Genomic DNA, 24963 nt, shown 5'->3' with positions numbered 1-24963 from the left:
CTCCATTTAAAAGGAGGGGCTGTGGTTTTAGAGTGAATGTGCTGAACAGTCCAACCCCCCGCCCCAATTCTCTGGGATGATTGCTTCACATCCCTCTTCACCCCCCGAAAACAGCATGGCTAGTATCAGGGAAGATCCTGGTCAGCCAAACGCGAACAGCTCAGCATGAACTGGCCTACCCCCACCGCATGGCTAACAGTGGGGATGATTTATTTGCAGCCAAAGGCAAACAGCCAAAGCCCAGGCCCATTCACTGCAAGGGTTTGTTCTGCAGTGATTCCAGATTACGTGCTACTGGCTTGGCGTGGTAAATTAATCATTAAACGTGCTTGCTTTTAAACTCTGTGTTATATTTACAAAGGTACATTCACCAGAGGTTCCTTCTCTGACTTCATGGTCCAGGAGCCCGCCTTGGGAGGATTGGGAGGGTATTAGCTCCACGGAGATGAACAGTTCCTGGCTGCTAGGGAGGAGGGATTCTCTGTTTGCCTGCTGTGCGCTATCCCCAACCACCTCCTTCTCATCTTCAAACTCCTCATCCCTGTTGCCTGAGACTCCCCCCTTGCAGGTGTCCACAGACAGTGGTGGGGTAGTGGTAGGGGCCACCCCTAGAATTGCATGCAGCTCATCATAGAACCGGCATGTATGGGGCTCTGACCCGGAGTGACCGTTTGCATCCTTTGTTTTTTGGTAGGATTGCCTGAGCTCCTTAACTTTCATGGGGCACTGCTGTGTGTCCCTGTTGTAGCCTCTGTCCATTATGCCCTTGGAGATTTTGGCAGATATATTGGCATTTCTTCTTTTGAAATGGAGTTCTGCCTGCACAGATTCTTCTCCCCATACAGCGATCCGATCCAGTACCTCCAATCCGGTCTATGCTAGAGCTCTTTTACGATTCTGGGACTCCACGGTCACCTGTGCTGATCAGTTCACCATGCGGGCCAAACAAGAAATGAAATTCAAAAGTTCCCGGGACTTTTCCTGTCTACCTGGTCAGTACATCTGAATTAGAGTGGCCTGTCAGAAGCGGTCCACAATGGAGCATCCTGGGATAGCTCTGAGGCCTACCATCGAATTGCGTCCACACTCCCCCAGATTTGACCCAGCAAGGTAAATTTTAGTGGTCCTCACCGGGAGGAGTACAGAAATGATTTCAAGAGCCCTTTAAGTCGACAAAACAGGCTTGGTCGTGTGGGTGGATGCAGGGTTAATCGACCTAACGCTACTAAATTCAACCTAACTCATAGGTGTAAGACCAGGGCTTAGACTCAGGTAGTCTGGCATGCAGGATTAGGAAATTGATGTATATAATAGGCCATATTTTTTATGTGCAAACATCCTTGTCCACATCAAGGATGTTTCCCAATATAATCATTAGTGCTATTTATCGTTTCTCTGTGGCTCCCTGAATGCAGCATGTCTCTTCTGTTTGCATGTGGACATGGTGATGTCTGGTAGTGTTCTTATGGTAATAAGTGCCTGGCACCAGAGAAGCATCAACAAAGAACTCTGAGCTCTCTGCCATTAGAAGCTGACATAGTGATAGAATCAATCACTTAATATGGACATAGAGAATAATCCACAATTAAGTAGAGAAAAAATGCAGAGAGAGGTGAACTAATTGGACTGCTGGTCTGCCATTTCATAGTCCGAGGGGAGGTCAAACTTACTGACCCTTCAAGCCGCATACGAACATCTTCAGAAGTTCAGAGCCGGAGCAGGGGCACCTGCTGGGGCTCGGGTTTCAGCCCGCTCCTTCTGAAGCCACTGAGACCCCCCTCCATGCTGGGACGAAGCCCCTAGCCCACCAGCCCTGCTCCAAGGCAGAGGTCCGAAGCTTCCCCCGACAAATCTGGTAGGAAGGTCTGTGAGCTGCACTTTCACTGTAAAGAGGCCACGTGAGGCTCACAAGCCAGAGTTAGTCACCTGGCCTAGTCTCTTTCTAAGTCTGTTAGAAGTTTGTTGCATCAACATAACACACTACCACTGATCTTGTTCTGTGTGCAGGAAATCGTGTGGTGTTCAAAAGGACAGAGCATAGGCAGAGCTCTTGTTATACCAATGACTTGTATGTGGCAAAAGCAAATTAATTTGTGATGCGGGTGAGTGTTGGGCACCCAGTATGCATGTAATTCACAGAGCTTAGTTGTTGTGTAACAGTGGAAAATTAATAGGAATTCCAATATAATTAAAGATTAAGTTGGAGGAAGAGCAGGTGCAGCTACGGTATCACATGGGGTGCATTCAATTTCTCAAAGCTGCTGTAGCAAAAACTACCATAATAGTGTTGGGTTCTAGTTACATTGGATTGTGCAGGTACTTTCTGGACATCAGAGTAATTGAAAGGGAGCACATAGCTATGAGCATGGATGCCTTTGTTTTAATGAATACTAGCCTTTTGTTTTTTCACTGCACATTTAGGTGGTCTGTGCAGGCAACAAGGGTTAGATTCCCTGTGCGGGATCAGGATGATTGTGAGGGGCTGGTTATAGAATAAATGTGCCTAGGGAGTTGTGAGATTTTAAGAGCAAGTTAGAAAACAGCCTGTCAGGGATGGTCTAGATAATACTTAGCCCGTCTGAGTGCAGGGGACTGGACTAGAAAACTCTCAGATCCTTTCCAGTCCTATGATTCTCTGTCTTCAGCCACAAGAGATTGGGACAACAAAGAGAATACTTTTTCCTGTAGTGAAGCCTCGAGGGATAGATAATAAGCCAGAAATATCAATATTGTTCTATAGTATAGTTCCATGTCCATGCCTGCACCTTGAAACTGTGTGGCAGATGTGGTCACCCCATCTCTAAAAGATATATTGAATGATTGGAAAAGGTTCAGAAAGAGGCGAACAAATGAGGGGTATAGAATGGCTTCCATATGAGGAGAATTAATAAGACTGGACTTTTCAGCTGGAAAAGAGGCAACTAAGGGGGGATATGAAGAGGTCTATAATAATCATGAGTGTATAGAGAAAGTAAATACGGAAGTGTCATTTACTCCTTCTCATAGTACAAAAACAAGAGGCCACCAAATGAAATTATAGGTAGCAGGTTTAAAACAACACAAGAAAAATATTTTTTCACGCCACGCGCTGTCAGCCTCTGGACTACCGTTGTCAGAGGGTGTTGTGAGTGGCAGTACTATAACGGGGTCAAAAGGAGCTAGATAGATTCATGGAAGATAAGTCCATTAATGGCTATTAGCCAGGATGACAGAGAGGTGTCCCAGCTCTGTTGCCGAGAAGCGTGGGATTGGGTGACAGGGCATGGATCACTTAATGATAACCTGTCTGTTCATTTCCTTTGGAGCACCTGACATTCGGCATGTCATAGGACAGGATGCTGGGCTCAAAGACTTTAGTCTGACCCAGTATGGCCATCTTATGTTTTCTCAGTGATATAATAACAACTCACAGTAATCAGATATCAAATCACTTTACAAAGGAGGGCAGTATTATTTACCCATTTTACGAGATGGGGAAACTGAAGCACAAGAGGGAAGTGACTCCCAAGGTCACCTACAGGCCAGAGGCAGAATGAGAATGAAATCAAGTTTCCTGAGTCCCAGTCAGTGGTTTTTCTCTAGGCAATACTGCATTCCGAGTTGCACCCACAAGAATGTCCAAGCTATTGTTTCAGAGAGGTAGCTGTGGTAGTCTGTACTCAAAAAACCAATGAAGAGTCCGTATAGCACCTTAGGAGACTTAACACATTTGGGCATAAGCTTTCATGGGCTAGAAACCCTTCATCATCATCATCATCCTACAAAGCTTATGCCCAAGAATAAACCGTCGTTGTCCTCTAAGTGCCACGATCAGGAATCCTAGTGTTCAAGCAATTGTTGTGATACTTAAAATTTTCCTGTGCAGAATGTACAGGAGCTGCACAACTTGGAACTGTGTCCGCCAACAAAAGCTTTGGGTTTAAATGGGCTGATTAGGGTTGGGCATTGAGATGTTCAGGTTTTGAAAGAGTGGCAGCAGCGGGACAGCCCTTGGACAGCTGTCTTCTCCCACGGTTGTTGCTGTCAGCACAAGTGGCCTTTGGGTGTAATGTTTTAAGTTGGAAGAAAAGCAATAGCCACCTGGCCACAAATGGTGTTCATGTCTTTCCTTATTGGTCCCTGCCGTTTCAGGAGACTGGTTGAAAGACCCTGCAGAGACCAGCTTTACTAGGTGCACTTCTCATCTGTTTCTCTAAACCTCCTTGCCAAATAAATAAGGCCACGACCTTTAGCCTGTAGTGTTAAAGGAAGTAATGAAGGTTAAGTGACTGCTTTGCCGGTATGCAGTACTTCCTGTGCAAGAATTAGCTAGAGGTCTGGCTAAGTAGGTCTTGGGTGTGGACTGTTGCCAACTCTTTGGTAGAAGAGCAGAGTTAAAATAGGAAGAGGAATGATGGCACTAAGCAGGCTGAGCTACTGAATTCCAGAGTGACAGAGAGACCCATTTTAGTACTTTGCTCTCCATTTCTCTGGGACAGTAATCCAAGGTGTTGAATGCCAACAGCACACATCCTGAGCACTGTTGTGCAGATTGGAACGAGGGAGGTGTGACGCAGCCTCCACTCTGCAAATCCAAACCTCTTTCACATGCGAACACTCTGAGAAGATTAACAGTCTGAAAAATTACTAATTTCCTTAGTGTTTTTCAAATTCTGGGACTTATTTAGGGACTTCTTCCAGCTTCTCAAGATGTAAGAAATAAGAAGCATTAAAAAATGTGGAGAAGAGAGACTTACTTGTTTCCCTTTCCTAAGGTTTAACAAAGGTATTGGCCAGAAATTCCCAAGCATCTAGCTAGTATAGACTTGAAGGGGAAGGATTCACCTGCTAACATGGTCCCTACAGTCTTATACCCACCTATTAGCTTGTTCTACATTGACTTTAACTACTCAGCATTCCATGGTCCTAGGGGTCATGTTAGTACTTAGAGCAGGAATGACCCTACAGGGTCACTTACTGGCAGAAAGAATCCCTTTTCCAAAGTTCTGGACTATTCCAGGAGCAACTGGAGAGTTAGGTAAGAAACTTTTTCTCTTTTTTTTTTTTTAGGTTCAGATTACATGGACGGACTTTCATCCAATGTGTGCTGAAGGGAGATCAAGTTGAATGGAGTCAACTTCCAGCTTGTCAAGGTCAGGCTATTTTTATGGCTTTAAATAGAATTTATGATTGGATTTGTTGCAGAGGAACTGTTACAGACCTTTCATGTGTATTTTTTATATTCACTCAATTTAGATTGTCAATCATATAGATATTTTTGAATTATATATGCACGAATAGCCTTATTGTACACACTGCAAAGCCAAGTATTTAGATTTGGCACATTCTTTCAGTTAGGCTAAGTGAATGAGACTTGGGTCTGCCGTATTAGAGATCTGGGTTCTCTTCCTAGCTTGTGTAACTTTCATTCAGGGAGGGTGGGTTGCTCAGTGATAACTTGGATTTTGAAGGGCACAGGATTGTTAACACAGTCAGTAAAAATAATGAGAGTTGAACTCATCATGTCCTGGTTCCTAACACGCTGCACCTTCTCCTTGACCAAAGGATATTTTGATGTGAGGGATAGAGATGCATAGTTCTGAGTTGTACATGACAATGCCTTGCAGAGAATGCTGAGTGAGAACAGCATGTTCAGGGGTTTTAGAAGTCACTCTAGGAAGTATTGATGAGTAAAACTAAAGGGAAATGACAGATTTTGGCAGTTTGTAACTCATGGTGGCAGCAAGAGACACCACACTGAGCCTTTCGCATCCCTGCTGCAAGCCACGGAACTGTTAGAGCTCTTTTAAAAAAAAAAAAAAAAGAGAGAGAGAGAGAAATTTTATAAAGGGGAGTGGTAGGCAGCTCAATGTAGGGGCTGCGATGGGCTTTCCCTAGAATATATGAATGGGATCCCAGCAGTAGGCTGCAGGGTAGTCCAACTGATAGTACCAGAGCTCTCGCCGTGACAACATGTAAGTGGGATAAGTGTGTGTTCTCTCTAAAGATGCAGATTCCTAAACATTAGTTTGGTTCTGAGTGGCCAGCTGGTGATGGGGGACTGATGTAATGTTCATAACTGCTTTTTCCTCTTCTTTTTGCCTTAGTCATAATTACCCAGGACAAACCCACAACTGTCCCTCCCAAAGGAACAGAAGTAGCTGGTACTTCCTCAGGTAAATTGGAAGAACTTTGATTTGCTAAAAGTCTAGAATTTTGGGTTCAAACTGCCGCTTGAATAAAAATGAAATGTACAGTGTGAAAGTCATTTTAATTTCTATAATTCTGCTATTCACAGATGCAAATATGATGATGCTCACTTAGCACTTGCCTAAAAACTTGCTAGAGAGCTCGTTGTTCATGTGCACACTCCATGCTCTCCTGGTTTTCCTACCCCTCTCATTGTTCCTGCACTATTTCTTTTAGTTATCAAAGCCTTTTGAGGGGGTCCTTTTCCCCCTTCCACTTTCCAGAGGATTCCCACGGAGCTCTGACTTTGGCCCGATCCTCTGATTCCTCTCAAAAGGAGAATCGGGAGTGGCCAATACGGTGGGTAAGGAATATTATTGTCTGGGCTGATTGATGGGGGCCACCGCTGCTGTGCCACTGACAGGGAGCCACCTGAAGTAAACCCACATCCCAAGCCCATGTCCCAATCTCCTGCCCCAGCTCTGTGCCCCCCACAATTCAGATCCCATCGCTGCACCCTCAGCCCAGAGTGAATGGCACTCCAGGCATGTTGACTGGGCCAAAGATTATCCATCTCCAAAATTGTTCTTTAATCTTCACTGTTGGTTTGGTTACGGTTCAAAGAATTAATTGGTGGTGTGGCTACAAGGGCAGTACGCCTAATGCATGTGGACATCTCGCACTGTGCAGTCTCAAAAACATTAAGGAAAATGAAATGAGTAAAATTACTTGCATTTTTTCTTATTTGTCTTAGCAATGTTGTTCAGTGGTACTTTCACTTGTGTGTGAGGAGACAGAGCTTTGACATATTTGTAGGAGAGAGAAGGAGCAATTCTGGGATTGGGCCTCTTTTCTTTTAACCTGTTTTGACAGATACGAACACTGTAAAAGTCACACTAGTCATCTTGTGGCATCTGATGTCTTTCCGTGTGTGGCCTGACTGTTTATATGATTTTCAGAACAGTCAGATGAGTGAACTGATGATCTTTCCTTTCACAAAATTCCTTTTCATACAGTGTCTATGCTGAAAACAATCCCAAGCACCCTGAAACTCCCCCCCCCCCCAAATAAAACTGGTGATTGTAAGGGGAAGAAATATCTCTTCTAGCTCTGAGCACAGGATTCATGGTGGTCAAAAGAAGCTTTTGTTTAAGGGTGAATCTCTCGAGTTCAAGTTGGCCCCCTAGCTGGCTCACTTGGAGTGTGAGTGGGAGCTAGAGAGTTGCTTAGGCTGGAGCTCATCATGCAGTGGGGACTCAGCTACTCTGTGCTGCTAATCTAATCGCTCTCTGCACCTCCACCATTCTTTTGCAGTGGGGTTGCTCTCACTAGGCTAATTCCTGTTGAGATAACTTAACCTAGCGGAATTTACCATACCTGAGCAAAAGCAAGTAGAACACAGCAGTGAAGACTCCTTTAGTTTTAACCCCTTGCTGTGGGAAGCTTGTCTGTTCTCATAAGTTACTGGAAAACCTGAGGAACCCCCCACAACGGGGCTCACCTGCCTGTGGCAGGTCCCTCTAGCATCTAAGGTATGTCAGGATCCTTTTCAATGAATGCAGCTGTGTGAAATTATTTACAATAAATCTCTCTCCTATTAACATGAGTATGTTCTTCTGTTTTTCTGATAGGTCTGTGTGGGCCCCTGCCAAGGTTCAGTCATGCCGTCCCCCATGATACTGATCGCACAGAGGGCTTCTCTATCGGCACACAAGTTACGTACAGGTGCCACGATAGCTTCGTTAAAATCCCTGGAAAGTCAGACACTGTCGTTTGCCTTTCAAACTCCAAGTGGTCAACCGTTGGAGAGTTTTGTGGTGGTAAGTATTTTATTTTCTCTGGAACAAATTTGCTCGGGCCACCCTTTGCTGATGGAAATGTCAGATTTTTCCCCACTGAATAGGTCTACACAAAATTAGTTTTAATAACTAGTTTCAAGTTTCTTGCTAGATCAGTGACAATATACAATGAACCTGCTTCTTCAAGAATCTCGTTGCAAAGCAATCTGAGAGCATTCATCAGTGAGACAACTTGATTCAGCAATGTGCGGTTTAGATTGACAGGAATGGGAAGTAATTTTATATTTGAATTTTGACCGCACAGAAATAGATGAGGATGCCTCCATCCTCAGGATGCTCAGACAGTTTCGCTGCATCACCAGGAAAATATGAAATAAACTTGTTTCAGAAATGATTTACCTGCATAGTACCACTTATATTACAGTATTGCATAAAGATCCTAATTGAGTATCATGGGCCCCTTGTGCTAGGCTCTGTACAAACATAATAAAGAGAGAGTTTGTCCCCTAAAGAACTCTAAATCCAGATTAACAAGAAAATGCAACAAATGGGTGAAACAAATGGGTGAAGGTGGCGGGGTGGGAGGGCAGCATGTTTTCATGTAGGTTAGCTGTGCGTGCAGTGCGGCTTGCCTCGTTTCTGGCTTGTATAAAATATCAGGGTTCTAGAGGCACTACAGCAGAAATACGGGGGGTTTAGAGGTTAAGGTAGTGGCTGTGATTTTTTTCAGGGAGCCCATCTGACAGGTAAGGAAGAAAGCCTAGAGGTTCTCTAGAAGTGAATTAAGAGGTGATGAAGGTGGGGTATGTTGGTAGAGCTCAGCTAGTAGTTGACATGAGATGAGAGATGGTAGGTAAGGCAGGGCTGTGATGAGATGAGCTTTGAAAGAGATGACATGAAGCTTATTTTTGATATGGTAAAGAAAAGTCCCGGTGGAGGGATGCACAGAATAGAGCTGAGATAACCTGAAAAAAGCCAGGTCCATAGAGAGGAATATAAGGGCCTGGACAAGAGCTTTGGCAGTCTGCACTGAGAAAAGCTGGATCTTGGAGAACTTCAGAAGGGAAAATGGCAAGATTTGGATATAACCAGGACATGAGTGCCAATAGAAAGGGCTGAGTCAAAACTGATGCCCAGATTACAGGCATGAGAGGCTGAGAGGAGGAGGATTTTGTTCAATCAGTGGCGCTTGAGGACGTGGAGAAGGAAAGATTTGTGAGGGAACACAATCTCTGTTTTTGCCATATGCAGTTTAAGCTACTGGCAGGGAATCAAAACGGGAGTTTTGTGAGTTCTCAATATAACAATCGCATCCAAATTTGTGAGAGCAGATAGGATCCCAAAGACAGGGTGCACAAGGAAAAGAGGGTGGGTCAAGGAGAGAATCCTGGCATATTCTCGCTGATGGAGGGGTGGAGTGTGGGAGAGTTGAAGGATCCACCAAACTAGACCTGAAACTACGAGACTGAAGAGTCAGGAGAAAAACTGTGAGAGGATGAGTGACAAAAGCCAGTAGATGATGGGATTTAAAGAAGTAAAAATGGTCTAAGGCACTAAGAGGTCAAGGAGAATGGGGTGGGATAGAGGCCCTTGGAATTGTGTGAGACTTCAATAAAGTGGAGAGGATGGACATAGACTGGAAAGGGTCACAAAGTTAAAGTTGAAGAAGACAACAGTGCAGTGGTTGTAAACAGAATGTTCCATTCGAATTGGAGATGAGGAGCAGGGGGGAAATCTGTCTTTCTCTTTCTACATGCTTTAATCTGCTAATGCCTTTCTCTCTCTTAGCTCTTTCCTTTTCTTTTTTACTCCTTAGTTCCTATCACTTGCAGCTTGGAGCAGCACCCAGTTAACTTTGTCCAAGTTGCTTGCTTCTCTTCCTTAAAAATCTCCCTTCCCCTACATATTTTGTAAAGCGTCCTGCTCTAATGCTCATATGCTGTTCTGTGGCTGTACTGTATCAGCTGCTGCTGCCTCTAAATCATAAAATTTGGGGCAGGGTACCTATTATTTGTTTGGTACCTTCACTTATGTTACAGAGCTGTGCATACTTAGTGTTCGTGTTTTTTTAAAAAAGTGTGTGTTTGTATATATGTACATGTGTATATATGTATATATATAGAAAGCTAAAAGTACAAATTTTATGCCTATCTTTATAGCTAAATCTTTCAGATCATGTCTTTTTGCTAGCTGCCTGTGGTGCCCCACCAAGGTTAAAATCTGCTGCCTTAAGTAAGGAAGATGTGACGAAGAATTACCTTCCTAGTGGAACTACTGTGAGTTATGTCTGTCATCCAGGATATGAGAGCACCGAACTGAGACCTGTCATTACTTGTCTTGAGAATTTAACATGGTCAGAAGCCCCTGAGTTCTGCAGAGGTGGGTGTCTTTTTTTTTTTTTTTTTTTTTTTTTGTCACTTTTCTCTCTCCATTGAAGGAGTGGCCCCCTGTGAGCAGATAGGAGTGTTTTGTGTTAAGCAACTGGGGTTCACATTTCAGCAGCGGCTTGTCAATTTTAGTTTGAAAAACCTTTTTGTCGGGTTTTGATGTTTATTTTCAATTAAGCTTTAAATGGCGAGAGAGAGAAAGCAAAGTGAGTACTATTGAACATTAGGCAGCACTTGCAGTAGTTTAGGTTTTCATTGTCTTCAATGTGCATCCCAGCAGCAATAGGAAATGACAAATAATGCAGTAAAGTTAATATCATACTGTGGTAAATATTCATTTTAAAATGGTAAGCACACTACCCCTGGAAACTATGTGAAGGAGAATAATAGTATTATTTGCTGCTGTTAAAATTCGCACATTTTAATAATTCTAGCCTCAGAGACCACTCATTCAGCATAGGGTTCAACCAAACTGAATCACAGTTTTAAAAATAAATGCAATATGTAATAACTATATATATGGCAAAGTTGTTCAAATACCAAAATGCATAACAAAACTTTAATGACAAACGGCTTGCATTGTGAAGAATACCATAAGTTTTGGCAAAGCTACCTATATTGAGTCTGTATCTGTTGTATTCCATGCAAAACCCTCATTAATACATGGTGAGTGAAAGGAGCCAACTGAGTGTCACCCTTAACCACAGCTCCTTGCCTGTCTGTATTATATTCTTTTTGAGAAACATAGGCTATATCTTAATACTGTTGTGAATTTCTTGTGTAGTCTTAGACTCAAGTAGTCTGACATGCCTGATTAGGAAAATACTTGGTGTATATAATAGGCCATATGTTTTTATGTGCAAAAATCCTTGTCCACATCAAGGACAGAAGTGTTTTCCCAATATACTCATTAGTGCTATTTGTAGTTTTCTCTTTAGCTCTGTGAATGCAGCATGTCTCCTCTGTTTTGAATATGGACATGGTGAATTTCTGATAGTGTGTTCTTTATGGTAATAAGTAGGAGGAGTCTCTGCCATTGAAGTTGACAGAGTGATATAATTAAACACTTAATATGGACACTAAGAATATCCACAATTAAGTAGGAGATAAAAATGCCAGAAAGGCAAGTGAACTAACTGGACTGCTAGTCAGCTGTTGCCATAGTCCGGGGTGGCCAAACTTACTGACCCTTTGAGCAGCATACAACAATCTTACAGAAGTTGAAGAGCTGGAGCAGGAGGCTCCTGCTGAAGCCGTGAGACCTGCCTCCCTGCTGGGCAGAAGCCCCTAGCCCACCACCCTGCTCCAAGGCAGAGGTCCCAAGCTCTCGTTCTTCCCCCCCTTCCCCCTCCAAGTTTGGTAAGAGGGCTCTGTGAGGTGCACTTTAACTGTAAAAGAGCCACATGCGGCTCATGAGCCACAGTTTGGCCATCCCAGCCATAGTCTCTTCTAAGTCTTTTAGCTTGTTGCATCAACATAACACGCTAACACTGATCTTATTATGTACTAGGGAAATCTTGTGGTGTTCCAAAAGGACCAGAGCATGGCAGAGCTGTTGTTATAACCAATGACCTGTATGGTGCAAGAGCAAACATCATTTGTGATGACGGGTGAGTGTTGGGAAACTGGTGCTGATTAATTCACAGAGCTTAGTTTGGTGAACAGTGGACAATTAATAATAGAAATTCCGATCTAATTTAAAAACACAATCTGAGCAGGTGCTACAGATCTGCTGTCTTGGCTTCAGGGCCCTATTTAAAAAGTATAACCTTCCAGCTGAATTTGGCCAGGTGTGTCTCATGATCCCTCAGTCCTCCAGTTGAAAGATTAACTTGGGTGGAAGGAGGTGCAGCTACGGTATCATGGGGTGCACTTCAATTTGTTCAAGCTGCTGCTGGAAAAAACTCCCATAATATGTGATTGGATTCTAGTTTCATTGGACTGTGCAGGTACTTTCTGGACATCAGAGTAACTGAACAGGGAAGCACATGGCATGAGCATGGATGCCTTCGTTTTAATTAATGTATCATTTTGTTTGTCACTGTATCACCCATTTTAGTGGTCCATGCAGGCAACAAGGGTTAGATTTCCTGTGCTGGGATCAGAATGATTGAGAGGGGCTGGTTATGGACTAAATTGCCTAGGGAAGTTGTGGAATCTGTCATCAGAGATTTTTTAGAGCAGGTTAGACAAACACCTGTCAGGAATGGTCTAGATAATACTTAGTCCTGCCTGAGTGCAGGGGACTGGACTAGAAAACCTCTCAAGGTTCCTTCCAGTCCTATGATTCTCTGTCTTCAAACCCCACAGAGATTGGGAGACACAGAGAATGCCTTTTCCTGTAGCTGAGCCATCAGCCTACTTCTCAAGCGATGTAATAACAACTAGCTGTTATCAGATACCAAATCACTTTACAAAGGAGGGCTGTATTCTTTACCCCATTTTACAGATGGGGAAACAAGCACAGAGGGGAAGTGACTTCCCAAGGTTACCCACAGGCCAGATGCAGAAATGAGAATGGAATCCAAACTTTGAGTCCCAGTCCAGTGATTTTTCCTCTAGGCAATACTGCATCTGAGTTACACCCACAAGAATGTCCAAGCTATTGTTGTGATACTTCACATTTTCCTATGCAGAAGTGTACAGGAGCTGCACACCTTGGAATTGTCTGCCAATGAAAGCTTTGGGTTTAAATGGGCTGATTAGGGTTGGACATTGAGATGTTCAGGTTTTGAAAGAGTGGCAGCAGCGGGACAGCCCTTGGACAGCTGTCTTCTCTCCCTGTTGCTGCTGTCAGCACAAGTGGCCTTTGGGTGTTATGTTTTAAATTGAAAGAAAAGCAGTAAGCCACCTGGCTACAAATGATGTTCGTGTCTATCCTTGTTGGTCCCTGTCATTTCAGCAGACCAGTGAAAGACCCTGCAGAGACCAGCTTTACTAGGTGCGCTTCTCATCTGTTTCTCTAAACCTCCTTGCCAGATAAATAAGGCCACGACGTTTCGCCTGTAGTGTTAAAGGAAGTAGTGAAGGCTAAGTGACTGCATTGCCGGTATGCAGTACTTCCTGTGCAAGAATTAGCTAGAGGTCTAGCTGAGTGGGTCTTGGATGTGGACTGTTGCCAACTCTTTGGTAGAAGAGCAGAGTTAAAATAGGAAGAGGAATGATGGCACTAAGCAGGCTGAGCTACTGACTTCCAGAGTGACAGAAATACCCTTTTGCTCCCCATTTATCTGGGACTGTAATCAAAGGTGTTGAATGCCAACAGCACACATCCCAAGCACGGTTCTGCAGATTGGGACGAGGGAGGTGTGATGCAGCCTCCGCACTGCAAATCCAAACCTCTTTCACATGTGTACACTTTGAGAAGATTAACAGTCTGGAAAATTACTAATTTCCTTAGTGTTTTTCAAATTCTAAAACTTATTTAGAGACTTCTTCCACCTTCTGGAGATGTAAGAAATACAAAGCATTAAAAAATGTGGAGAAGAGAGACCTACTTGTTTCCCTTTGCTAAAGTTTAACAAAAGTATTGCCCAGAAATTCCCAAGCATCTAGCTAGTGTAGACTTGAAGGGGAAGGATTTCACCTGCTAACATGGTCTCTGCAGTCTTATACCCACCTATTTGCTTGTTCTGCATTGATTTTAACTATTCAGCATTCCTTCATCCTAGGGATCATGTTGGTACTTACAGCAGAAATGACCCTAGAGCATCACTTACTAGCAGAAAGAACCCCTTTTCCAAAGTTCTGGACTATTATAGGACCAACTGGAGAGTTAGGTAAGAAACTTTTTCTCTTTTCTTTAGGGTCACATTACATGGGCCAACTTTCATCCAATGTGTGCTGAAGGGAGATCAAGTTGAATGGAGTCAACTTCCAACCTGTCAAGGTCAGGCTATTTGAAACAATCTATTTGGATAATTTGAAATAGTGATTACAGTGCTTTTGACATATGTCTACAGTGCAATTCAAATCTGTGACTGGCCCATCCCAGCTGATCCGGGCTCCCGGGGCTCAGACTAAGGGATTATTTAATTGTGTTGTAGACGTTTGGGCTCAGGCTCGGGCTGGGGCTGTAGGACCTTGCAAGGTGGGAAGGTCACAGGCCCAAGGCCAAATATCTGCATCACCATTAAACAGCCCCTTAGCCCAAGAAAGCAGGCATGGGCCAGCTCCAGGTGTATAATTGTACTGTAGAAATACGCTGACACTTACCTATGATGATGTGCTAGGGTAAATATTAAGATACCCCATCTAGACAGCCCACGTGTAATGATTCTGTGCTTACTTGGTGTTTTGTCAAACACATGGCTGACCAGTGCAGGCTTGGAAAATGAGAGCCTGTGTGAGAGAATAGTTAATATCCCTTTATATTGTAGAAAGCTTTAAAATGGGATTGGTTTATCCATTTTTGCAATGATTTTCCTGCCTGTATTACAAGATAAATACTTACGCAGTCCCTAGAAAAGCAGCTTTTCTTCTTTGTGAGGTTCTTGAGGGATCAGATCATGGTTTTCAGTAGCTAATGATTATTCATTTTACAATGTGGTGTCTTATGTGACTGCATTAATTTTTCATTCATATCTGCTATAATTTAGGGTATGTCTACACTACGGGATTACTCCGATACAGAAATCGATTTTTGGAAACCGATTGTATAAAGTCGAGTGCATGCAGCCACACTAAGCACACTACTTCCAGAGCATTGCACTGGAAGTAGATATCCCATAGCTATTCCATAGTTCCCGCAGTCTCCTCCAATCACTGGAATTGTGGGTTGAGATTCCAATGCCTGATGGGGCAAAAAACATTGTTGCGGATGGTTCTGGGTACATGTCATCAGGCCCCGTCCCTCCTTCCCTCCCTCTGTGAAAGCAACGGCAGACAACTGTTTCGCACCTCTTTTCCTGGGTTACCTGTGCAGATGCCATACCACGGCAAGCATGGAGCCCGCTCAGCTCAACGCAGCAGCCATGAACATTGTGAACACCTCGCGCACGATCGTGGAGTTTATGCTGAACCAGAACCTGCAAAACCAGGCGAGGAGGAGGCGGCAGCGCGGCGACGAGAGTGTTGAGGACATGGATACAGAATTCTCTCAAACCGCTGGCACCGGCGCTTTGGAGATCATGGTGTTAAAGGGGCGGGTTCATGCATGGAATGCCGATTCTGGCCCGGAACAAGCATAGACTGGTGGGACGCATAGCGTTGCAGGTGTAGGACGATTCCCAGGGCTGCAAAACTTTCGTATGCATAGGGCCACTTTCATGGACTTTGTGACTTGCTTTCCCCTGCCCCTGAAGTGCAAAAGACACAAAAATGAGAGCAGCCCTCACGAGTTAAGAAGTGAATGGCGATGCCCTATGAAGCTTGCAATGCCAGACAGCTACTGGTCAGTCAGGAATCCAATTTAGAGTGGGCAAATCTACTGTGAGCTGCTGTGTTGGAAGTGCCGAAAGCAATCACTGAGCTGCTGCACAAAAGGTGGTGACTCTGGGACATGTGCAGGGTCCATATTGGATGCCTTTGCTGCACATGGAGTTCCCTAACTGTGGTGGGCGATAGATGGAATCCAGATCTCTCCTTGACACCAGAGCACCAGGGCAGCAGTTACACGTAAACGCAACGGCACCTTTTCAATGGTGCTGCAAGCACTGGTGAATCACAAGGGACGTTTCCACCACACAAATAATGTGGGATGTCTGGAAGGGTTCATGACGCCGATCTTCGGGAACTCTACTCTGTTTAAACGGCTGCAGCAAGGGATTTACTTCCCAGACCAAGAAATAACCATGGGGATGTTGAAAGCCTATATTATCCTTGGGGACCCAGCCTACCCCCTTAATGCCATGGCTCATGAGCATACACAGGCGGCCTGGACAGTAGTCAGGAGCTGTTCAAGTATAGGCCTGAGCAAATGCAGAATGGTGGGTAGAATGTACGTTGGGACATTTAAAGGGTCCTGGTGCACTTACTGACCCGCTCAGACTCAGCCAACCTATATTCCCATTGTTTGTTATTTGTTGCTTCTGTGTGCTCCACAGTCTCTGAGAGTAAGGGGGCCATTTACGGTGGGGTGGGAGGTTAGGCAAATCACCTGGCTCTGATTATGTGCAGCCAGACACCAGGGCAGTTAGAAGAGCACACCAGGAACGCTGTGCTCGATAGAAGCTTTGAAACCAGTTTCATGACTAGCCAGGCTATCGTGTGGAGTTCTGTTTGTTTCTCCTTGATGAAAACCTGCCCCCTTGATTGACTCATTTCCTGTAAGCCATGCACCCTCCCCTCTTCAATCACAGCTTTCTTTCAAAGGAAATAAAGTCACTATCATTTAAAAACCATGTATTCTTTATTAATTGATTGTAAAAATAGGGAGAGAACTGACAAGGTAGCCTGGGTGGGGTGTGGAAGGAGGGAAGAAAGGAAAAAGCCACTTCAAAACTTGTTGAATGACAGTCTTTTACTTGGGCTGCCCACAGGGATGGAGTGGCAGGGTGCATGGAGCTTCTCCTCACTCCCGCCCCCACCATGTTCTTGAGCGTCTGGGTGAGGAGGCTATGGAACATGGGAAGAGGGGAGGGCGGTTATAGAGGGGCTACAGCAGCAGTCTGTGATCCTGCTGCCGTTCCTGAAGCTCCACCAGATGCTGGAGCATGTCCGTTCAATCCCACAGTAGCTGCAGCATTGCATCTGCCTCCTCTGATCTTCCTGCCGCCACCTCTCATCGCGTTCGTCCCTTCTGTCCTCGCGTTTGTTGGCTGCTTTCCTGTACTGTGATACTGTGTCCTTCCGCTCATTCCAATGAGCTCTTTCACTGTGAGTCAGTTGCATGATTTCAGAGAACATTTCATCTCGTGTGCGTTTTTTTCACCGCCTTATCTGAGATAGCCTTCTGGATGGAGGAGGGAGGCTTGAAAAATTTGCAGCTGCAGGAGGGAAAAAAGGGAGAGAAGTATTTAAAAAGATACATTTTTACAGAACAGTCTGTGTACTCTTTCACGGTGAACAACACTATTCACATTACCTATCACATGTGATTTCGGTACAAGGTTTCATTTTGCATCTTAATATTGAGTTCCTGTGGCTTTGGTGTTAGAGATCACAGAAGCAGGGCTGAGCAACAGAATTCAGCTTGCATGCAGCCATGGTAAGCCATTGTCTTTTGGCTTCTGCAACCTTCATAAAAGCAGTGCCCTCCTTTCCCATACCAAGCAAAGCCTGTTGAGTGCTGCGGTTTTCGTGTTAACATGCAGCAGCAGAAACCAAACTAATTCCCTGGGATGATCACTTTACCCCTCCTCCCCACCGCGAGGCTGGTATCAGGGAAGATCCCTGCTAGCCAAACGCAAACAGCTCAGCGCCAATACCCCATCCCCGCTCCACAACCCCACCCCCTGCTTGGCTAACTGCAGAGAAGGATTTCTTTTCAGCCACAGGCAAACAGCCCTATAGGAACGGCCACCTCTGTCCCCTTAATTAAAATTCCAGTATTTCAACGAGGTTACCATGAATGATATCACTCTCCTGAGGATAACACAGCAAGATAAAGAACGGATGTTGCTTGAATGCCAGCAAGCACCGGGACCATACACTGCCATGCTTTGTCATGCAATGATACTGGATTACTTGCTACTAGTATGGCGTACTACCATGGAGGATGGAATAAGGCTGCCCTACCCAGAAACCTTCTGCACAAGCTTTTGGAGTACCTCCAGGAGAGCGTCATGGAGATGTCCCTGGGGGATTTCCGCTCCGTCCCCAGACACGTTACCAGACTTTTCCAGTAGCTGTACTGGCCGTGAATGCATCCCAAGTCCTCAGGGCAAATTAATCATTAAAAAAGTTTTGCTTTTAAACCATGTGTAATATTTACAAAGGTACATTCACCAGAGGTCCCTTCCATGGCTTCATGGTCCGGGATACTGCCTTGTGAGGGTTGGAAGGCTACTTCAGTCAGGCTGAGAAAAAGCTCCTGGCTGTTGGGGAGAATGGTGTGCTGTGTGCCCTCCGCAAGCTCGTCCTCCCCCTCCTCATCATCATCATCTTCCCCATCTGCAAAATCCTCAGGCATGTCTGAGAGTACCCTCTCCTCGGAATCCACGGTCAGGGGTGGGATAGTGGTCTCCCCTAGAACTGCATGCAGCTCTGCACCAGACCATCAGTTTGCTTCTTTGGTTTTCTGGTAGGCTTGCCTGAGCTCCTTAACTTTCATGCGGCTCTGTGACAAGTCCCTATTGTGTCCCCTCTCCATCATGCCCTTGGAGACTTTTTCAAATGTTTTGGCATTCTGTTTTTTGGAACGTAGTTCTGCTAACATGGAATCCTCTCCCCATACAGCGATCAGATCAAGTATCTCCCATACAGTCCATGCTGGATCTCTTTTTCGATTCTCGAACTGCATGGTTACCTGTGCTGATCAGGTCTCCATGCTGGGCAAACAGGAATTGAAATTCAGAAGTTCCCGGGGCTTTTCCTGTCTACCTGCCCAGTGCATCCGAGTTCAGATTGCTGTCCAGAGCGGTCACAATGGTGCACTGTGGGATAGCTCCCGGAGGCCAATACCATCAAATTGCATCCACACTAACCCTAATGCGAACCAGCAAACCAGCAATGTCGATTTCAGCGCTACTCCCCTCATTGGGGAGGAGTACAGATATCAATATTAAGAGCCCTTTACGTTGAAGTAAATGGCTTTGTTGTGTGGCAGGGTGCAGGCTTACTTCGATTTAGCGCTGCTGAATTCGACCTAAACGCGTAGTGTAGACCAGGCCTTAGGGTACTAAGTATGGCTTCATATGCATGGGTTGTGGATGAGTTCCTGTAGGTTATTGACATGAATATGGTTTCATATTTTAGCTCACATTTTTGTTCTCTTTAGCGCCTGGCATTGATATACGCATCAGCATTGGCTTAGTCATCGGCTTGGTCATCAGCTTAGTCATCGGCTTGGTCATCAGCTTAGTCATCGGCACTGCCATCGCCATCGCCATCGCTATTTTTATCGCTATCGCCATCGCTATCGCTATCGGCATTGCCATCGGCATTGGCATTGCCATCGGCATCGGCATCGGCATCAGCAACGGCATTGCCATTGGTATTGGTATTGGTAAGTAACTTAATACTGAAAAAATAATTTGATATGCTAAAGCTATGACTGTGTTTTGAGGTCCACAGTCCAAGCTATTTCAGTATTATATTTCCTCTATCTCATTTTTTCCCCTGCTTAACTCCTAAAGGTCCTTAAATTTAGGATTCTTGAATTTCTCTGCCACTGATGAACTTTTTGCCCTCTGGTGCCATGTAAAATTTATTCCTATGATTGAGATTGCACTGCCATTCCCTGGAGAGATGCCTGTATTAATACTCTTAGTTATTTTGTTTGTGCGTAGGCTTGTAATTTATTCACAATATTGTCCTGAGCTAAGAAACTTGCTGTGATTTCTGTCTTAATTTTGTGTGCACAATATTTGGGAACAGAAGGGGTGTGAAGAATCACATTTCCCCCTGCTCCCTCAAGAAAAGTTTCACTTCAATAGTTCTGTCTTGGGTGAGAATACTTCCTCCACGCTTAGGACTATGTATTTGTCTGGTGCTCACCAACAATAGAAAGGATATAAGCCAGGAAGGGAAATTGTCAGAAGATCCAAGCAAGCCCTTCCTAGGTTGGATTTGACAGTCTAGCGTCGTGGGAATAAGAAAGTTGTTACTTATATAAATGAAGTTCCCAACATTCAGTTAGTCAGTCTACAGTGCAAAGGGCTCCACTTACCAGAGTGTGGTGTTTAGTTGTCATGTTAGCAAATTCTGAGCACACGTGCAACCCTTTCCCAAAGAATTCCCACAAAGGCTGTAGTAGCTTCACCTTTGTGAATAGTTTTTCAACTATATAGGCCCCCATTCATCAAAGCACTTAAGCGTATGTATAAATCCCACTGAAGTCAGTTAGAATTAAGTATGTGCTTTAAGTTTATGTTTAAGCGACTTGTTAAATTGGCACGATAGAACAGCTTTGTCAAGCAGTGGATACAGTCCCTGTGTGATTGGAGCACAGCCATGCTAGAGGCGGCTGTTAGAAGCAGGTTTCTAGCAGTTTTCCTGATCCATGTGGGCTGAGAATATGCAAACCCAAACTACTGTGCAGTCTGTATTCCTGATGAATGGTTCTAAGGTGTAACAGTCCCTGTGTGCTAATCAGGGAAAACTGTGCTGAAATCTTAAGAGCAGAATTTAAATGTAGTTTTAACTGGCCCAATCTAATTAGAGGTTTTCATTTGCAAGTTCAAGATTGAGAATCTGACACATGTGGATGGATTAATTTTCTAATTTTTATTTATTCTTTTAAAATATTTCATCAGTCAAGGAAGAAATTAAATAAGCCAAACTAAAACTTGGACATAAGAATACACCCTATGACTATTTGGTCGAGAAAATTCCTTAAATAGCTGGAAGCACTTGCAGGGAAACAAATGATGTAAAGCTTGAACATCTTGAATGTAAAGTAGACTGAGTACTAAACATTATTCTGAATAAGCTAAAAATGTAAACATTAACCGTATCGACAAATTCAAGATGTGATAAATTGGGAGATCCAACATCAGAACCAGTTCCTGGATAAATAAGGGTTTCTCATGATTTTTGATCTGGGATACAAGAGGGGCTTTTCCCTACTACTTATCTGTGAAATTTGCTAGTTGTGTTTACCAAAATGTTAAATAAAATATAACTTCAGTGCCTGATACTTGTTATTTTTTTCTTCAAGGTTTTGTTCTCGTTTTTATTTGTGTTGGAATATACAAAAAGAAACACTGGTAAGCTAGCCAAAGATATTTTTTTTTTATTCTTTACTAATTTTCAACTTATCCTCATGGCATTTCATTACTGCATGAACAGGTATTTCTTTCTGAGATTTACTCTGCCTTTTCAGCAGGGTTTGTCTTTTCTTGCATGTACCTGGATGTGAGTGAGTGTTTTTAAGGAGGCTTATTTAATAGTGTGGACTATTGGACTTTATCCCATGGAAGTGAAGTTTATGTTCATGCAATCCTGTTCCATTTTGTCATGATCGTCAAGCAGGTAGCTTGTTTAAGATAAGCTTTATATTCAGAAGCCCAGTTTGCAGTGTCATTTGAATAAAATATCCAGTGTTGGCAGTTCATAAGTGAAGATACTTATCCAGCAGAAATGAGCTTTTACTATAGTAGAAGTAATCCAATGTTGTTCACTCACATGTATCATGTTGTCATGTGCAATTTGTTCCATGCTATGAAATCTAGTGGGTACTAGAATTTCACTGTGAACAGTATTGAAAGAGAACCAACTTAAATGTGATTACTGCAGTCTTGTTTGTATATTGCTGGCAAAATATAGGCAGCAAAACATGTGCTCATCAGACAAAAAAAGAAAATTAAATACTAATCTGTTCTTGCTTTCATTGAGCTGTTGAGTCTGCAAGATAAATTATACAGAAGTGACTCTCTGTGGGAATATTGCTTGTTTTGTGAAATTTACTTGTACAACACTTACCCTCTTGGTGAAGGACAATGATAAAGGGTACACACATGCACCTAAAAATTAAATGCCTGATGCTGAATATTGTTTTTCTGCGTTGTTAAAACTTAAGCCTTGTGAGAATTTTTTATGTTCTTGGAAAGTATGAGGGACATAAGATTTTGCAACTATGGTTTGTTTTATTTTGAGAAGCATTTACAGAAGAAAACAATGTTTAAGTATCTTGTCCTTGCTAGCTGTAAAATTCCAAAACAGGAATGTTTCTACCACTACGCTTGGTAGAGAATTCCACTGGTTAATACATCTTAGAATCAAAATATTTTCCTAATATTCAGCCTCCAATTTTTTCTTTATACAGTTCTAGTTTTATAAAAAGGCTCCATCTTTTTAAAAAACAATTTTAAATTCAATTTGCTTGTTATGTGAAAATATTTAATCAGCAAATGTTGTCTTCTTTCTTGATATTTAGTTGTTACAGTGTAAATCTGGATTCCCGAAACCATCACATTACAACAGAACATGCTTTGCAGATGAGTGAAACAAAGTAATTTGATCATCAAAGGTATATATTTTTATAGAAAAATATTTTCTTGTACCCAAAACTATGCAAGTGGTGTGGTTGTCTTCTGTTTAAATGTCATCTGAGAGTAGGGTAGAAGTTTACAATATTAAATATAAATTGAGAATATAAATTACTTCTATGAGTTATTTCTTCTTTTTTCTTCCATGTCATGAATAAAAATGTTTCATTAGAGAGAGAAGGTGGGTGAGCTCTGTGTGGCTGGAAAGCTTGTCTCTCTCACCAACAGAAGTTGGTCCGATAAAAGATATTACGTCCCCCACCTTGTCTGTCTAATATCCTGGGACTAAGAGAGCTACAACTACACTGCATGCAAAAATATTTAATGTAATATTATTTGATTATCTACTAAAACTAAAGCATCAAATTACCACAGAACACGATTTCCATATGAATGAATCAAAACATAATTTGATCTTCAAAGGTATATATCTTTATAGAAAAATATTTTCCTGTACCCAAAAGTATGCAGGTGGTGTGGTGGTTTTCTGATTAAATGTCATCAGAGAGTAGGGTAGAAGTTTACAATATTAAATACAAATTGAGAATATAAATTACTTCTATGGGTTATTTCTTCTTTTTTTTCTTCCATGTCATGAACAAAAAAGTTTCATTGGAGAGAAAAGGTGGGTGAACTCTGTGGCTGGCAAGCTTGTCTCTCTCACCAACAGAAGTTGATCCAATAAAAGATATTATGTCCCCCACCTTGTCTCTCTAATATCCTGGGATTAAGAGAGCCTCAACTACACTGCATGCAAAAATATTTCATGTAATATTATTTGATTATCTACTAAAACTCTGCATGTCTGTTTTTCTGCAACTACAACAAACTTGAACACTATGTGTGCTTTGTCTGTTAAATGCAGTATGTTGAAAACAGGTATTTGTCTAATATAAATATTATTTCCATTTCATTACTTCTGTTATGATATAGGTTCTTATACCATGCTTATCAACATCATATCTGAGCACCTTCCGCTAGTGCATTAAGCATCGTGACTAACATCTGTCATGCGGTGGTTATTCTCTGATCCTCTCCCCGAGGGGAGAAACGAGTCCAGTCTTTTTTTGGTAGGTTTTCGCTGGAGGGCAGGGAGCGTACGTGGTGGCTTTTTAACGTGCATTCTGTTATGTATCTATTAGAGAGGGCAGGTCAAAGAAGTGCGTCTTTCACTTGGAGTGGAAGGTGATAAAGTTTGTGTCGTTTCTGGGGGAGTTCATTGCACAGTCTCAGCCCGGCTCCAGAGAAAGTTACGTCTCCCATGCAGAGGAGCTTGATGTTTATTGTAGAGAGGAGCATAGCTGTCAAACATGATTTTTGTCCTGGGGCCTTAGGCAGTGCTGTAGATATCCTGGGCTCAGGCCATGGAGTGCCTTGATGATAAGGACGGAAACCTTGAATATGATACAGTATTCTATAGGAAAGCAGTGCTGGGGTGCTGAAACTGGAGGGCAAGTGAGGGCTCACACTTCTGCAGTGGAAATGTTGCGGGGCCTGATCTATGTCATCCCCCCCGCCCCCCAGACAATACTTCCTCAGTGCCTGGGGAGAGTATGAAATAGGGCGGCCAGGGTTTGCTCTTCCTGCATCCCCACCCCCTGGACACTGGGGTGAGGATGTATCTGGAGGCAGGGAATGGAACTGGGCTGGGTAAAGCCACATCATTGTGAGGGGGGCCAGCATTTTCTCTCCAGAGCAAGAGACTGGGAGCTGGGCAAACGGTTGCTCAGGGTCCCCAGGGTAGGGAATCAGCACCAAGGACACTGCCCTGACCATTTCCTTAGCCTGCCATGCCAAAGTGAGTGCCTGCCCTGCTGCCCAAGCTCTCTCTGGGAATGTCTACACAGGAATAAAAAACCCGGTGGCTGGCCTGGGTAAGCTGACTGGGTTCGCAGGGCTCAGGCTCTGGAGCTGAAAAATTGCTGTATAGATGTTTGGGCTTGGGCTCGGGCCCTGTGAAGGGGGAAGGTCCTAGAGTCTGGGCTGCAGCCTGAGCCCCACAAGCCTGAATCAGCTGATGTGAGCCCTCCATGGCCATGCTAGAAGCCCTGTATCCCTGTGTAGACGAACCCTCTGAGCCTTGCACTCCTTGGTGCGCCCCTCCCCCGCCCAAACCTCAGCCTGTAGCTTTTCAAGTCAAGCTTCTGCTGCTTTTGAGACAGTGTGGAGAACAGAGGACAGGTGTGATGTGCTCCCAGTAGCTTTCCATAGTCCCCTGTTAAGAACGAAGGAGAAAATCATATATTGTTGTTTGGGTGAAAAATAAATATATAAAACCAGAAAGATTATAAGCAAATACAAGAATTCATCTATAAGGAGGCAGCATTGCATGTGCTAGTTCCTCAAATGAATTATATGGCGCTCTGAGTGTGTAGTTACAGTATATGATCCTTTAAAACAGGTATGTAAACTAAAGTAATTGCTTAATTGTGTTTAGTATATATCATAAAGAAGCTCATGTGGACTTCATAAGGACTATGCAGTATTTTACTTAGCATTCACATGGTCCACTGTTAAATA

At 43.5% G+C, this 24963-nt stretch overlaps 1 protein-coding gene across 4 annotated transcripts in view; it reads left to right on the top strand.

Moving 5' to 3' along the window:
* Nucleotides 1-24963, top strand: part of LOC116828710 (complement receptor type 1-like) — a 306270-nt gene that overhangs the window by 170840 nt on the left and 110467 nt on the right. For 3 of the 4 annotated variants that reach the window (XR_012655701.1, XR_012655702.1, XM_075064831.1), the window contains exons 8-11: nucleotides 6087-6155; nucleotides 7800-7988; nucleotides 10158-10346; nucleotides 11865-11964. Coding sequence is in view for 2 of the 4 variants with exons in the window: in XM_075064831.1 (XP_074920932.1) it covers nucleotides 6087-6155; nucleotides 7800-7988; nucleotides 10158-10346; nucleotides 11865-11964 (547 nt within the window). In the remaining 2 variants the exon portion in view is untranslated. Of the gene's footprint in view, nucleotides 1-6086; nucleotides 6156-7799; nucleotides 7989-10157; nucleotides 10347-11864; nucleotides 11965-14160; nucleotides 14244-19232; nucleotides 19461-21113; nucleotides 21163-22331; nucleotides 22425-24963 lie in introns of all 4 variants that reach the window. The other variant, XM_075064832.1, reaches the window with a different exon arrangement.

This window comes from Chelonoidis abingdonii, chromosome 4 (assembly GCF_003597395.2).
Source record: "Chelonoidis abingdonii isolate Lonesome George chromosome 4, CheloAbing_2.0, whole genome shotgun sequence".
NCBI lineage: Eukaryota > Metazoa > Chordata > Testudines > Testudinidae > Chelonoidis > Chelonoidis abingdonii.
The sequence above is the reverse complement of the archived record's forward strand: the minus strand, read 5'-3'. Positions and strand labels throughout refer to the sequence as shown.